The sequence below is a fragment of the Uranotaenia lowii genome, chromosome 3, assembly GCF_029784155.1.
Source record: "Uranotaenia lowii strain MFRU-FL chromosome 3, ASM2978415v1, whole genome shotgun sequence".
NCBI lineage: Eukaryota > Metazoa > Arthropoda > Insecta > Diptera > Culicidae > Uranotaenia > Uranotaenia lowii.
Genome location: NC_073693.1, coordinates 318,326,558 through 318,343,090, shown reverse-complemented (window position 1 = coordinate 318,343,090; position 16,533 = coordinate 318,326,558). Strand labels below are relative to the sequence as shown.

Here is a 16,533-nt window from a genome sequence, read left to right as displayed (position 1 = left end):
GAAAAATAGAAGGTATTCAAAAGAAATAATTTGGTAAAGAACGAAGCTATTGATGGAAAACAGGATTTAATGTCTCAAAATGTCTCAAAATTCCATACAAAATGCCGCCTGTAGGGCGACGTCTTCCCGTGGTTCAATAAAGCCCAAATTATGCATAGGATCTTGTTTTACAAGTTTTATTTTTTTCATAACAATTTGAGCCGCTCTTATGTACAGTGCAAAATTTTGAAATTGCTAAGTATATTTTTTGCGTTGATCAATACCAACATTTACTTCCATGCATGCAACTAAAATTTGAAAAAAAAAAAATAGACGGATTAGCGTGTATGATTAAATTTTGTTTGTGTTTTCAAGCTTAAATCTGTATTTTTTCTTTTGAAATTAAAATTTCATTTTTGCCCAATCCAGATTCAGTCCTTCAAACGGTAATTTCATACATTTACAAATATTCAAGCATAAATTTGAGCCCAAAGTTAATCTTGCAGATCTCACTTGAGATAGTTCTACATTTTTAAAAACACACTCACTTTGAAACATCATAGTTCTGGGCATAAGTAGCAACACGGTGTAGGACAATTTTAAGAAAAAAAATCGGCATCTTTGAAAATTTGCCACATTATAGAGAAGACTCTTGTTTATCCAACAACAATTTGAAATCAAAAATATTTTCATTGGACGAATAGTTATCAAAATATAAGCAATAGAAATCGTTATGACACAACAAGCAACTTTTTCCACTTTTCTGATTTTTCTACAAAACCGTACTTTTCTGCCGTGCCCTACCAATCTAATTTAATAAAAATTTCAGAAAATTATCAATTCCTTACAACAAACAAATCGCTGTTTTTGATTTTTAATTTTTTTTATTTTAATTTATTTTAGAGCGATTAAGTTTCGTGACGTCACAACGCGAAATTTAATAAAATGGTTTTGCAAAGCGTTGTGACGTCACGAAATTTTATGTTCAGCTTCATCAAATAAAGTATAATCTTAAAATTTATGCTTAATTTACTAAAAAAGCTTAGAATTATAACAAATAATGGGAATTTGTGATGAAATAGATCCATTAGCTCCGAAAACAATAAGTGCATTAAATCCAAAATTTGTCCGATCTCGTGAATATTAAAAAAAAATTATTTTTAAAAGCGTTTAAATGTGTTTCTGAATCTTTTTAACATTTGATTGCAAAGTAGTTTGTAAAAGTTTGTTAATGGCCACTGGAATTCCAAATCAGCCGATTTATGAAAATCTAATAAGTTGCAAGCTAGGCATGATCCTAGGCTTAGCACAAAGTTCAACTTTAAATTTGGGGGATCAGACCACGGAAAGAGATGGCTCAATGAGTATGAAATTTGTATATAAGAATTTTTTTTTGGAAGGAGCATGAAAACCCAGTTTTGCAACAAGTTCTTTAGTCTCTATTATCCGATTTCTTTTCATGTGGTTTTTCATGTGGCTTTAATTATGACAAATATTTCATCTCAAGGTCCCTTTTCGATAATGGTACGATAGAAAAAAATTGTTTCGAATTTTTTTTTTACTTTCTTTAATTAACAAACCGAAGAAGTTTAAAAAAACTGATGACGGTCCTTATAGCTTCCGGAAGGACAATTAACGAAAAATACATGTCGTTAATCCACTGATAAAGTTAATCGGCGCGTAGAAAGCCGTTTTGGAAGCTTAATAACTGTTTTATGATCTAATTGAAATGCGTTCTTCAAATGAAATATTGTCATCATTAAAGCTTTAAAAACACTCAAATTATATTTTGCAATTTTTTTTTTTTGGAATAGCTAGGTTTATAACAAAATTATACAAACAAAGAATAATTGTTAAAATAAATTTATTTTCATACTAAAATTTGAAAATTCAACGATAACATACTCAATTCTAAAAAAATGGTAACTAAAAATCTTTTGATGGAAAATAAAGCTCAAGAATAAACATTTTCAATGGTATGCAATTTGTTTTTAAATTATGAGAAATAAAAATTGGTTTTCCAGTTGAAGGGTGCCTGGAATGGCGCTATACAAAAAATGCTATTTTGAGGTGTTTGTGCCAGCGTGTTTCCAGTTATTTTTACGATTAGTTCTAGAAAACATTCATTGATTATTTTTAAAATTTATTCAAATTTTAACATTTTTGCCAAATTTTTAGATTTTAAATAATTTTTTTTTATTTATCATTTATTTTTAAGGAATCTTAACACATATAAGCTCAAAAATATAAACTTGAAAATTTTGCTCGTGTATTTTGCTCGCAACTCTTAAAAAAATAAGTTTTTCTAGACCCTCGGATCGATTTTTCATGCATAGTGCGTTGGATTAAGAAGAGTCTCCTCTAAAATGTGGTAAATTTTCAGAAATGCCGATTTTTTCGTTTAAAAGGTACAAAAAAAAGACACCGTGAGCTATATTAAGCTAATTTCAAATTTCTTGATTAAGGTACTGACTGATAATAGCTTTCAACCCAATTGGTTATTCATAAAAGTTTATTAAGTGACCATTAGAGTGCCCCAAATGACCCAATTTTTGAAAAAGTTATGTGCTGCAGGTTAAAATTATTCCAATGCCTAGTAGGTACAAGATTTCATGCCAAATGTGGGCCAGATCGGAACACGGGAAAAGGTCGCTCAACGAGCCTGAAGTTTGTGTGGGATTTAGAGACATTTTTTTTCGGAAGAATTATGAAAAACCAGTTTTTCATTAATAACTTTCCCTCCGATTTCTTTTGAATACAATTTTTCTTAAAGCCCCAATTATGATTAGTATTTCATCCGAATACTGCATTCCGATTAGAGATAAGATAAAGCAGTTATTAGGCTTCAAAGTGGGCTAGCTTTTTCAAGGGTGATATTCATCTCTGTTATTGAAGCGTCACTATGTTCGACCGCACGGCTCATTAACAGAGATGAATACCACCCTTAAAGCCTAATAAAACTTTTATCTTAACTCTAATCGAAATGCAGTCCTGGGATGAAATATTTGTCATTGTTTAGACTTTAGGAAAAACTTTATTCAAAAGATATCGGCCGAAGGGAATCAAAGTTATCGATGAAAAACAAGGTTTTCATGTTTCTCTCAAACAAAATGTCTCAAAATCCCATACAAACTTCAGGCTCCTTGAGCGACTTTTTCCCGTGATCCGTTCTGGCCCAAATTTGATATGAGATCTTGTATTAGACTTAGGATCAATTTTAGTCTGCAGCACATAACATTTTACAGGTTTTGAATTTTCCATACAAATTAGGGGCAGTCTAGTGACCATACATTATTTCTTAGAAAGGGATTTTGTTGCTGATTTTGATGAAAAAAAAACCCGAAGTCGATTTAAACAATTAATAATAGCATGCCAAAAAAAAAGAAACACTACATCAACGAACGCATTCCAAACAATAATTAAAAAGGATTCCTTTGAATTTTTACCCCCAAAAATCGACCGCAGCCGAGTGGCTCCATTCGATATGTAGGATTGGCCACGATCGAACGACGATTTGGTGTCACTTTTGTGGATCTGACTTTTGACCACCTTGCCATTCTGGTTCCACATACCCAGCTTCTCGAGCATTGTCACAATGGACGCCTTGATCCCATACTGCCCATGGCTCCCCCCACTGCCACTTCCTGCCCCAATTGACCCACATGCTCCATCACCCCCGGCACCACTACTGAAATAACCGACACCACCACCACCACCCCCACAACTTGCACCACAAAAGGACCCGGTTCCGATGCCCGCCGAATTACGGGTCCGCATGGCATCGCCGATACTTTCACAGCTCTCGAGAACCGGTGCATCGTCGAGCGTATTGGAGCTGTCCTCCACGTGGAAGTTAATATCTATGATACCCTCTTGCTCACCGCTGGCAAAGTAGTTGACATTCGGTTCCGAACGCTGCGGATACAGCGGTCGAATCGATGCCAGATTGTACAAACTGCCACAGCTCTGGGAGTTGGACTTCCGCCGATTTGTTCGGTTCCGCCGGAAACGTTTCCTTCGCGGGGGAGAGCAAGGCTTCGCCACCGCGCCCCCAATGGCCAGACCCTCGTCGTCATCACTACTATCCTGGCGGATTTCCAGTATTTCCAACTCCACCGAATCGGTCGTTGCATTGGAGATGGGCATTTTCTTCCTTCCTCCATACACCACACCACCGCAATTCACTATCACAATTCTTCCCCGCTTCGATTCTTCATCTGGATCACACTCGTCTGTACACTTATTCCTTCACTCTCCTCCTCCTCTTCTGAGGTATCGATATGATTGGAAAATTTTCGGCAATAAAAAGCACAATCTCATCAACAGCCGTTAATTTTCGGGAGCCATTTTTTAATTATCGTCATTATATTTTCTTCACCAAAGCCCAACTGTAGAGGAAAGCAGATCCGATTAACGAAGAGAAAAAAAACTTTAAACACTTTTCAATTTTTCCCTCCACACTGCACTAGCAAAGAATGGGAAGTTCCCCACAAAAAGTGAAGATGATGATACCCGGCACGAGCTCGCTCGAGATGATGATGATGGGATAGCGAGCTGATGAGGCGTAAATATGTTTGAATTATAAATTAACGAGTTCGTTTTCGGGGCCTATTTACAACCAGATTGTATGTCTGACGATCATATGTAGCACTGCCGTCCGCGCCAATCTGCCGTTATTGAATCATGATCTGTCAGTTAGTTAGTTGATTGTTTTTTTTTCCTTTTTCTTTTTAGTACACCACACACGTAGCAGCGCGTACAGGCACCCACTACCTAGTTGGGCGATGATTTTTCCGCGAAAAATGTACCAGCCACCCACCATAACAGCGTTCGTGGAATAATTAGGTACATAGAAGGAAAACAATCTTAAGAAGTTAATCTTTTTAGCAGTTAAAGTAATTGTGACAAAACTTAATGGTTCTGAGATCATTTAAGAATTCTAAGGATTCATTTAGAAAGTCCGTACGATATACCTACATACATCACAAGGGACACAAGTTTTAATGAATGAGTTTATAAAAACTATGAAGGTAAATGGTATGAATTCCATAAATTAGGAGTTTGTCTGAATAGATATAAATATGAAACAGTTAAAAATATAAGCTACCAAAGTGAACTATTTTCACAAATTATTCATATGAATTAGAGCATTTTCTATAAACTATCGAGTGGAGTTTGTTATGGATCTGTCTTTTAAATTGACACTTTATCGTAATTATAGCAAGTTATTTTTCGTAGGGACAAAATGAAGAACGCACACTATGTGGAGGTTAACCCCCCCCCCCCCCCCCCCCCAATGAGTTTCCGACCAGCAGTAGATTTACTACACAATAAAGAAAAAAGAAAATTTTGAAACTGATTTGTACTGTGGAATGATGAAAACAAAAAAGTTATATAATTTCAGTTTGAACGGAAGATAATTCAAGACAAAATTTCAGCCTTTATCCGCGCTTGAGTGTCAATCTGACACTATTGGAAGTTTGGAGGCTTGTAACTTTATTCGGGTGCATCCAAATAAAACAATTTCTTCAGGGATCCTCAATAAATAAATAAAATCTTTAATTTTGCGTCATTAATTTTTTTTTGGACGCGCCCGGAAGGTTCAGGAAAAAACTCCCTAATCAGACCTTGAATGTCAAATTAACACTTCTCGTTTAAAACAACTACATTAGACTGAGTCGATTTGGGGTCATTTTTGAATTTCTCAAACCCTGGGGTCTAAAAAGCTTCATCTTGGTCCAAAACTCATCCATTATTTTTTGTAGAATTTTTAAGTAACGTTTACATGAGTAAATTTTAACTTTTAGGTTTGTATGGGAAAATTGAATATTTTGTACTGAAAAATCAACATCATTTTTGTTTCTTCTGTGGAACCGAGCCAGCTGACAGTTTATGTGCCAATTTATAAAATTCTTCAAGAAAATTTTCTGCTGAACAGCTTTGTCCAAGACCACAACTTCGTATCTCATTAGACAAGAAAGTTATTAGCTGTTTAACAGAGGTATGTTTTTTTGTATAGATAATCAATAAATTCAATTGACATCCCTGCAGGGTACCTGGCGAGGTATTGCATGACTACTTTTCCTGCAATACTTCGCGAGGCTCCAGCAGTGATGTCAATTAAATTTATTGTTTATCAATGTGAAAAGACATACCTCTCTTAAACAGCTAATAACTTTTTTGCCTAATGAGATACGAAGTTGCGGTCTTCGACAAAGCTGTTCAGCGGAAAATTTTCTTGAAGAATTTTATAAATTGGCACACGAACTGTCACCTGGCTCGGTTCCACAGAAGAATCAAAAATGATGTTGATTTTTCAGTACAAAATATTCAATTTTCCCATACAAACCTAAAAGTTCAAATTTACTCATGTAAACGTTACTCAAAAATTCTACAAAAAATCATGGATGAGTTTTGGACTAAGACGAAGCTTTTCAGACCCCAGGGTTTGAGAAATTCAAAAATGACCCCAAATCGACTCAGTCTACAACTACATATATCTCTCTTTTTCTCAACCGATTCTTACAAACGTTCAAACAAATTTTGGAAATCTCGCCATGTAACTCAAATATGTTTTTCAGTTAATATTCAGCTATAACACTTCAGTTTTCCGCTAAAATAAAAATGCTTCGGAAAAAGGCTGTAGATCAATTACGAAATGCTCAAAAAAAATTTTACTTAGTGTCCAAGAAAGCTGAAGTAAGAAGCTATACGTTGCACATAAGGATATATTTTTTTTGGAACCACAAAAATGTAAAAAAGTGGTGTAAAAACCGTACTATGATTTGGTTGTTTCTACCGCCCACTCCAACCCACTTTTGGAAACGATCAAGCAACTGCTAGCGGTAGTTTGCGCTTTCTTATGAATATTTAGAAAGTATTTCACATTTTTATTATTCATATTTTTTGAAGTATCGTAGCATTTATGTCATGACACCTCCAAAATTGATATGAAATTGGCTTTCTGGTGGATATAAATTTATTGCGAGAATTTTGAGTTGAGTTGACAAATTGACAAAAAATCAAACAAAAAAGGCAAACAGCTACCTTTCAAAATTTTTAAAAAACTCTGTGTTCCGTATTTTGAAAAACTAAAAAAAAGGGGGCAAAATAACGTGAACTTTTCAATCCTTTTTTCAAAATTTATCAGGTGTAACTTAAACAATTTCGACGGTTCATTGATTGAAAAGTACGGTTTTTACACTACCTTTTTTTTACTTTTTTTGTGGTCAAGATCTAAAAAAAATATATAAAAAAAATATATATATATATCCTTATGTGCAACGTATAGCTTCTAACTTCAGCTATCTTGGACACTAAGTGAAATTTTTTCTGAGCATTCTATAGCTGATCTACAGTTTTTTTTCAGAACCATGTTTTTTTGGATTTTTTCTTAGATTTTGAATAACGGAAAACTGAAGTATTGTAGGTGAATATTGACGAAATTTCCAAAACTACAAATTTTGTAAAAATCGGTTGGGAAACAAGAGAGAAATACTGGTTTTAGCCAGGGGTGCCAAATTGACGCTCCAGAGACTGTAACGGGTAAAAATTTCATGAGGGTTAAAAACTGATAATAGCACAAGGCAACAATATTCACGTTTTTCTGAGGTGTAAAAATTATGACTTAGTTTGGCGCGCTGATTCAAATTAATGTTTTTTTTTCTAACAGCTCTTGTTCTCGAGATATCTTTTGAATAAAGGTAAAAAATCATCCAACAAATTTGTGCACTTTTTTGGCAAAGCCAAAGCTTGATCAATATTTTAAATATAAAAACTTTTACTCAGTGATCAATTTTCCTGAAGGCCGCGAGAAATTTTGACTTCTGAAAAAAAAGGTTATTGAAGATTTCTTCTTATTTATTTTCCACAAATCTGCAAATAACTGGAATTTTGACGAAGTTTTAAAGAGAATTTGAACATTATTCAATCTTTGATATTTTGAAATCCATAAGTCAAATAGTTTCGCAAGTTTCGATGATGTGTAAAATTATTTTAAACTTTAAAAGCAAATATTTTATGACTTTTTTGTTTGATGCCAGAAACAGTTGTAATTTTATCTTTTAAGATTTCTAGAAGTTGTTGAATTTTTTTTAAAGCACTGTTTCTCTGAAACAAGAATATCTACGCAAAATCTGAATCCATTATTGAATGAAGATTGATAAATTGATTGAAAATCAGCTTTGAGTTTTCATGTAGAGGTTTATTAGTTTATCATAAGGTTGCCAGATTGCCCGGTTTTATCCGGATTATCCGGATATTCAACACAAAATTTGACAAAAGTCCGGCCCGGCCCGGTTGCCCGGGTTTATTCACTTTAATTGCCAAAAAAAAAATTTATTGTAAATTTTATTATTTTTGCGTCTCAAACGAAATTTTTTGAACAAGTTTTATAAAAATAACCATTAGAAGTTTTTTGAAAGCGTGAAATACAATTTAAAAACTGATAATGGAAAAAAAAAACATTTTTCATGTTTTTTTCCTTGATTTGTATTGAGTAGTTCCTGGATTTGGACCAAATTTGCCCGGATATTGCCCGTATTTTTTTTCGACATTTTGAAATCAAATACTCGGATTTTGCCAAGTTTTTAGATAAAAATAGCCCGAATTTTCCGGCCCGGGTACGTCCTGAAAAAATTCTGGCAACCTTAGTTTATCAGTTATCAAGGATAGATTTTACCCAAAACAGAGGCTGGGTCATTCGGCCGAAAGTTATGAGACCGAAAGCCATTCGGCCGAAGGTCAGTCGGCCGATGGACGTTAGGCCGAATGGGTTATCAGGCCGAATAGGCCATCAGGCCGATTGGGTTATTCGTCCGGCGGTTATCCAGCCGAAGGCTGTTAGGCCGAAAGGATGCAAATCCGAAAGGATGGTCGGCGGTATGGCTTTTAAGCTGAATGGTCATTAGATCGAATGGTCTTCAGGCCGAATGATCATAAGGCCGAATGATCATTATGACGAATGGTCATTAGGCCTTGTATCCATTCGGCCTTATGGCCATTTGGCCTAATGACTATTCGGCCTAACTACCGATCTGCCTAACATGCAAAAAAGTGATAATATGTCTTATAGGTCTAGCATAAATTCAGCCCAACGACCTTAAATTTAGCCTAAAAACCATTCGGCCTAGCGACCATTCGGCCCAGCGACCTTTTAGCCTAGCATCCTTCCGGCCTTATGACCATTCGGCCTAATGACCATTTGGCCTAATGACTATTCGGTCTAACAAAAAAGTGATAATATGTCTTATAGGCCTAGCATGAATTCGGCCCAACGACTGTAAATTTTGCCTAACAACCATTCGGCCTAACGATCATTCGGCCAAACGACTTTTTTGCCATCCTTTCGGCCTTATGACCATTCGGCCTAATGACCATTTAGCCTAATGGCCATTTGGCTTAGCCTCCATTCACCCTTACGACATTTTTGCCCGACGTCCATTTGGCCTAACGACTTTTCGGCCTAGCATCCTTTCGGCATAGCATCCATTCGGTCTTGCGACCACTCGGCCTTACGACCTTTCGACCTTACGACCATTCGGCCTTGCCATCATTCGGCATTACGATCATTCGGCCTATCATCCGTTCAGCCTGATGATCATTCGGTCTAACATCCATTCGGCCAAATATTACACGGCCAAATAACCTTCGGCCTAATGTCCATTCGGTCTATTGTCCTATTCGGCCGAACATTCGTCGGCCTTTTAACCCATTCGGCCTAGCGATCTTCGACCTAACATCTTTCGGCCTATCGGCTTTCGGCCAAATGTCTGGATCCCCTCAAAACAGATCAATCTTAAATTTTCCACGTGCTATATCACCAAAACTAGATGTGATAGACGAAATTTGACCAAGCAGCGAATTTAACTCAATGAAGTCAACTCAATTATAGAGCTGTAGCAGGAGTTATTCCCTGACGATTTGGCCTAGTGGTAAGGTGTCGAAGAGGTAACTCAGAGGACTCGAGTTCGTTTCTAGATCGAGGCAATTTTTTTCATTTACCATTCATGATCGATTATTTTGATTGTTGCATTATACGGCTAGTCTTATCATCCGTCAAACAATGCAGTTTGCTTTTTTGATGGATGCGACTCCACGTTAAGAGCAAAGTTCATCGATCACAAATGGTAAATAAGAAAAAAGGGCTTCGACCAGGAATCGAACTCGAGCCCTCTGAGTTACCTCTCCGACATCTTACCACTGTGTCAAATCATTAGAGAATAACTACTGCTACAGCTCTATAATTGAGTTGACTTCATTGAGTTAAATTCGCTGCTGGATTCTACGGCAGAAAATGCCCATCATGCCCCGATAAATGGTGCTTATACTGCCTCAGTGTGTGCTCAACTTGATTTTCCGCTTTTAGCACACGTTTTTAAAATGCATTTTTCAACGTTACTACCAAACTTTCAAACCGGTTACATAATGAACTTCATTAGTGCCTGAACCTGATCCAGTGATGCAACTCACAAAAAGAAAGTAATGCAGTGTATACGTGTACAAAATTTGGTGACAATCTTTCAATTGGTTTGAGATAGTGCCCAATACAGAAGCTAATGATAATTTTTTTTCTGGGCAGGATCCAATAATGGGAGACCCAGAAACAGCTGGAAATCGACAATTCGACCTAAGTTCATATGGCAAATCTTTTCAAGAGTTCTAGAGGATCTAACAGTGAGCTAAAATTTGAATAAAAGATAGATTCCATGAAATTAAGAAATGAGAGAGGTTTTATCAAGCGATATTCGAAAATAAACAAAGTACGGTGGTCAAATCGTGGGCAAGATATTTGGATCTCTAGCGGGAAGAAATTTTGAAAATTTTTATAATGGATAGCATAACGATCTCTTTAGTGTGTAGTGGTAGTTTTCCAGCCAAAAACATTTCGTTTGCAAGTCTCGCCTGTATTTTTCGGAGACAACATTTCCTTGATGAATTCGTTTCATTAATCAAAAAACCATAATATACGAACTTGTTTTCATATTGTTTCTGTAAAACTTAGCTTAATTAGCCCTATTTTTTGGATTTTGAAGGTATTCAGAATTTCAAAAAATACATTGTCCGTCATTCTAACTTATACTCGAATAAAAAGTAACGGGTCCTTAAATTTGGCGATAAAAATTATCACAAAAATTACCATTTTTTATGAGCATACGATAAATGGGAGCCATAGTTAGCTAGAAAAATATTTAAGGTATCTTTTTATTAACCTTCCACAGCTGTTCGCAAAATATCCGTTTCTCGGAAATTTGTCTTGCAGTTTATTCTTATTCCTGTGGCCGCAAATGTTGACCGATTTCGATGAAATAAGATCCATTTTGAAGGCAATTTATTCTAAATTTTAAATATTTCGAAATAAAGTGAATTTTTCTACCAGGTTGTCTGTAGTTGGTTCCGAATGAAAAAATACCAAAAACAATTTTATTTTTAAATTGCTTACAATTTTTGACAGCTTTGCAGTATTTGAGTGCTTTTTTAATTTTTGGAATTGTCAAGAATACATCTATCTAACGATATAAAACATTAGAAGGTTCGATGAACCCGAACGGCTTTGGAGGGTTAATTCAACCTTATTCACTTTATTGTAAGAGATCCTGGACGCTTTTATAAAATGTACCAATTCATCCCATGGTAAGAATACCGAGGAACATTTTATTGAAATGTGCCAATTTTTTAAATAGTTTTATTAATTATCGCACTTTTTATTCAAAATTATGCTCAAATAATTCGATTGCTGTAAAATTTTTTTATCGCAGAATGAGAAAAATTCCGCATGATGGCATCCCTATCAGCATATTTTTAATTGTTGGTTGTCGTTAACTGTTATGATTTCGAAGGTTTTTTTTTTAACAATTATGCCACTGAAATGAATGGAATAAAATCACTTTATTAACCAAAATGTTTCCTCTCTTCACAAAGAACATGTAGGTACATATTAAATACTTTGAAACTTTCTAAAGAATCACCCGAGTTTTACTAAATTTTTACGCTAAATTTGTATGTTTGCCCCCTTTCTAGGAGGAAAAGGGACTTCAAACTTCGTAGGAACAATTCCCGGCCTCAAATCTTTTCCACGCCAATTTTTACACCGAATTGTTCAGTAGTTTCCAAGTCCATGCAAGACATACAGACATTACAAGTTTTAAAAAGTCTACATGTTCCTCTAATCAAACTCAAAATTAAGTTTGACCGTGGTTCAAAACCTAGTTCGATTCTATGAAATTAAAGTTTAAAAAAAAATTAGAACTGCGAACTAAAAACTAATCCCTTTTTTTTCTTCGACAAGGGAGTAAAACTGAGTTCCACCTTATGAACTTAAAATTGAACTCTCTTTTTGTTGGACTGAAAACATACGTGTTCACTTCGAATCGGAACAGCAACCAATGAACACGTCGAAAAATTTTGTCACTTCGCCGGAAAACTGTAAATGAACGTTATTATGGAATGTCTGCCGTTGTCAGCGTAAAATTGTGTTCAAGATTGTCATCATATGAGTGGCTTGAAATGTCCGGAAAACTTCCAGATGTTACTTCCGAACTTAGTTTTGAGTATGCCTATTAGAACTTAGTTCTGAGATTTCCCAATCTAACTCAAAGTTGAGGGCTGTCACTAAAGTACCGGAATTACTGGAATTTTAACCAAAACAACTTCATTTTGAATTTGAAAAATCGAGCGTGTACGAACATAAATGCATTCAACAATTGAATTTAGCGGTTTGAAAATTGCAGCGGCTCATATAAGATCGAACAAAGCTTACAATGAAATATTCAAGCCATCGAGCACATTAGTTAATTTTCGTTTATTTATTAGATAAAACTCCAAATAAGAACTTAAATTATAAAACGTGATGTAAATTTGAAATAAGATCCTATAAATAAAACCTCATTAATGAACTTATTCCAAAGTCTGAAATAAGAAGGAAAATTGAGGAATGAAACTGATATTCTCATAAAAGGGTTAAAGTGATGTATACAAATGTTTCTTGTTAGCATGAAGGGTGTTGTAGATTTTAAACAATATTTCTGCATATCTTAGCCAAGCTTTAAGTTAATGCTCGTTATTCAAAACAAGATATTCAAATAAAAAAGAAAGATAATTTGCTTATGGAATTTTCCAAGGTTCACAATATTGTGTTCGACCAAATAAATTCAAAATCGGTTTCTAATGTACTGCTTCAATCCAGTGGCGTGTGGTTTTTAATTTGAAACATATCACTTATGAGAATCTCAACGCTGAAGCCGTACAACATCTACTTGATTCAGTCGACTAGCTGGAGGGGCTCATTTTAAAGTAGGTACCCCTACTGTGTGTGGGAAGTTAATGCAGTAATTCACCGTTTGCTGAATACCGATCCGTGTCAAGATAAACACCTCTGGGGCTGCCTTTCGAAGTGCATCGTATTTCTTCGTATCGTTCTACACTCATTCATTCTCCCGATTTTTATTGAAAAAGAATACAGAGAGAAGGGGTTTGCAGTAAAATTTGTTTCTCATTTCAGGGGACTCTCGAAATAAATTGAACGATCTATCAAGCAATACATGCTAGTAAATTGTCGAAAATTAGACCTAAGTATAGTATAATCTATACAATGAGCTTTGAAGACAAAGTATTTCTAAAAATTAGTTTTCATACCTAGAATAAAAAAAATCCTACGTTGAATTCATCAACCCGAACCTTCTGGCAAGGTCATGAGTCTATTCCCAGTCATAATTGATAATTTGAATGCAATTTCAATCCCTATTTGATGCACATATTTTCGATACTTAATCTGTCTATGGTCGCTGACATTCCGAAAACAAGTCATGTTTACATACAATCGCTAATGACTGTCAACCTAGGCAAAGGCCGCGGCGTTTTCACATTTGCGAACTCCAAAACTACTTTGTTTACAAAGTGTACATTAAATTCACTCAAATAAAAAACAATGCAATTAATTTGTTCAACAGAATGCATACACTCTATGAATCGATGTTGATGTTCGCCTCAAATGTATTCGAAAAAAAAATATATATATGTATATCCACAGCCTAATTGTGGACTACACTCAGTGTGTTGGTACCGGTACGATGTTCGGGGTAATTGAGTCGTCCCATTGCAAATTCATTGTTAGCTACCTTATCATGCAAGTGAGTAGCACATAAGTAGAATGTCTGGGCTTAAGTCTGGTTGCATGACCGAGAAATAGTGGCTGTGATTTCCCCTCCGGATCGGTTTATGGGATTGAAATTGTTCGGAATAATTACAGTTTGAGGGAACGCCAAAACAGACACAGAGAACGCGTAGTCATTAACTTAATTCTCATAATTGGGAAGCGCAATCATAATCAATTTAGTATTTTATGAATTTATTTTGAATATTACCGCTGGCCCACTGTATAATAAATTTTATCAAAAAACAGAAGTTCTATGGATTGAGGAGTTACGTCATTGTGATGTTGTTTCCCCTTCACTTGGACTTGACAAGGGTATAGGCTATAAATATATAAAGGAAGCAGAGTTCAAACAGTTCTTAGAAAAACAACAATCAATTTTAAAAACTCAGTTACTAAAATTTCGTTCCTATTTATCTCCTATATAGCTCCTCCGATCGATAGGACTCTGCCAAAAATAGATGTTTTCAGCGGCAATTAAAGGATGCCTTCCATTTTTATCTTTGACACGCTAGCACCAATTGCTCGCAACCGATGCCCGGAGCATCCTGATACTCCAATTAAAAAGCTAAGGAAAGTCACAGGAAAAACCAAATATAGGAAAACCCACTTGATGAGTCGAGACTTTCTTTCCAAGGATTGAAGGTGCAAAATTGTTCCTGGAAGGGATATATTTAGCAGCCCTACATCGAAAAAGAGTCACATACAACTTTTAGACCTACTCACTTTTGGTCCAAGTTGCGGAATGTACCCACGTTGTGCGTACAATTTCCAATTTTGTGCGAGATTTCTACCTTGTTTGAGATGTACGCTAAGCGAACAAAATTGTATCGCTATATCTCGAAACTGGAATGTCTGACATAGATAAAATGTTCCCCCCCCCCTCTTCGAAATTTCCAAAAAACAAGAAGGGGGGAATAAATAAAGTTTGAAGTATTTCATGGAAATTTCGTAAAATTTATTCTTCGGACAAGTCTTTATTTTTTATTTTCGGACAAGCCTTTAGTTTATTTTTTTGTTTATTTGTTTATTTTGTATTTATTTGTTTTTTTTTTCATTATTTTTACTATCCTCCCTCTCCTCGGGTTGTTCCAACTCCGAGTGACAAAAGAAGGATTTGAAATTTGGTCCGTCGATTTAAGATGTCTCCCACACGAAAAAGTTATTATAAAAATATTCATTCTAATATATCAATCGTTAGAGTATAATATGAACTTCTAAATGCCATATTTTCGAAGCAATAGTAAACTCTCATTTTTTTTAAGAAAAAGTTTTCCAAAATGCATGTTCCAGGTTCCAAACAGATAAATTTTTCTTCTGAATGGATGTTGATCATTACTAAGCACGAACTTTTTTATTATTTATCCAATGATTTATATTTATCTAATAATTTCATGCTAAAAAGGACTCAAAAAAAAAAAAAATGCTTTTATCTGAAAATAAGAAAATTGCGCCTTTAAGTATGCAATGAATATAGGGTAGTAAACAAAATTTTAGAATTCTTTTTGTGTGATACTAATAAACTGTGAAATGAAAAAACTAAGATGGCCAAAAAAGTTATCAAAACTTTTATCTTTAGAGTTTGCATGATTTTTGCCAAGCTTAGGGCACTCTGAATAAAAATCAAGTCTTATTTAACTTTCTAAATAAAATATACAAATTTTTTTAGTCCCACGAAAACTGGTTCATCTGCGGGTTCATGTATCAATCTAACGTTTGCAGCATATAAACTTGAAATTACACACTGTGCAATGCACACAATGCAAAAAAAGGAGATCTGCAAAATGTTTCCAAAAATATATGATGAAAATTAGAAAAAAGGGATCAAGTATCTCCTTTCTTCCCTATTGAGAGACGGTTGTTAGGGACACACGCGGCAATAAAAGGTTGTAAGTTTCGTGATAGTGTGCTTTAAAATAGTTTTATTTAATTTTTTTTGGAAAATACTGTAAAATTTGTAACTTTCTATATATTTTGAATAGGGGAGAGTGGGGAGAGCCATTTTTTGTTTTTTTTCATAACTTATTTATTATAAATGATAAAAAGGAAAAAATGGAAATATTTTCAAAATTTTTAAGGCATCATTAGACATTTTTTATTATTTTTAAATAAATTATTTTCTCAAGTTCTGACTGTTTAAAAAAAAAGTTTTTATTTTTTTTTATTTAAAAAAAACTGTGGGAAAACGTGGGCCACCAAAGCCAATTTGACTAGATAACTTGCAAAGTTTATGAGTTTGTTTAGTTATTTTGAAGCAATTTCAGATTAGGAAAAAAAGAGAGTTGTGTATGATCGAATAGTTCCTAAAACCAGTATCTTCGGCAGAATTCCTCACATAGTATTTGTGTTTGTTTCTACCGAATTGGATAAAATGGACAAAATATTTTTCATTATTCTTCATTTGG

General features: G+C 34.8%; 1 protein-coding gene across 5 annotated transcripts in view; it reads right to left on the bottom strand.

Annotated features, from left to right (window-relative positions):
• The window catches only part of LOC129751783 (phospholipid-transporting ATPase ID-like), a 143,043-nt gene that overhangs the window by 35,514 nt on the left and 90,996 nt on the right, over nt 1-16,533 (bottom strand). For 3 of the 5 annotated variants that reach the window (XM_055747490.1, XM_055747492.1, XM_055747494.1), the window contains exon 2: nt 3,426-4,367. The exons of 1 other annotated variant lie outside the window; for it this stretch is intronic. In XM_055747490.1, coding sequence (XP_055603465.1) covers nt 3,426-4,125 — 700 coding nt within the window. In that variant the 5' untranslated portion in view covers nt 4,126-4,367. The remainder of the gene's footprint in view (nt 1-3,425; nt 4,368-16,533) is intronic. One more of the 5 variants, XM_055747493.1, reaches the window with a different exon arrangement.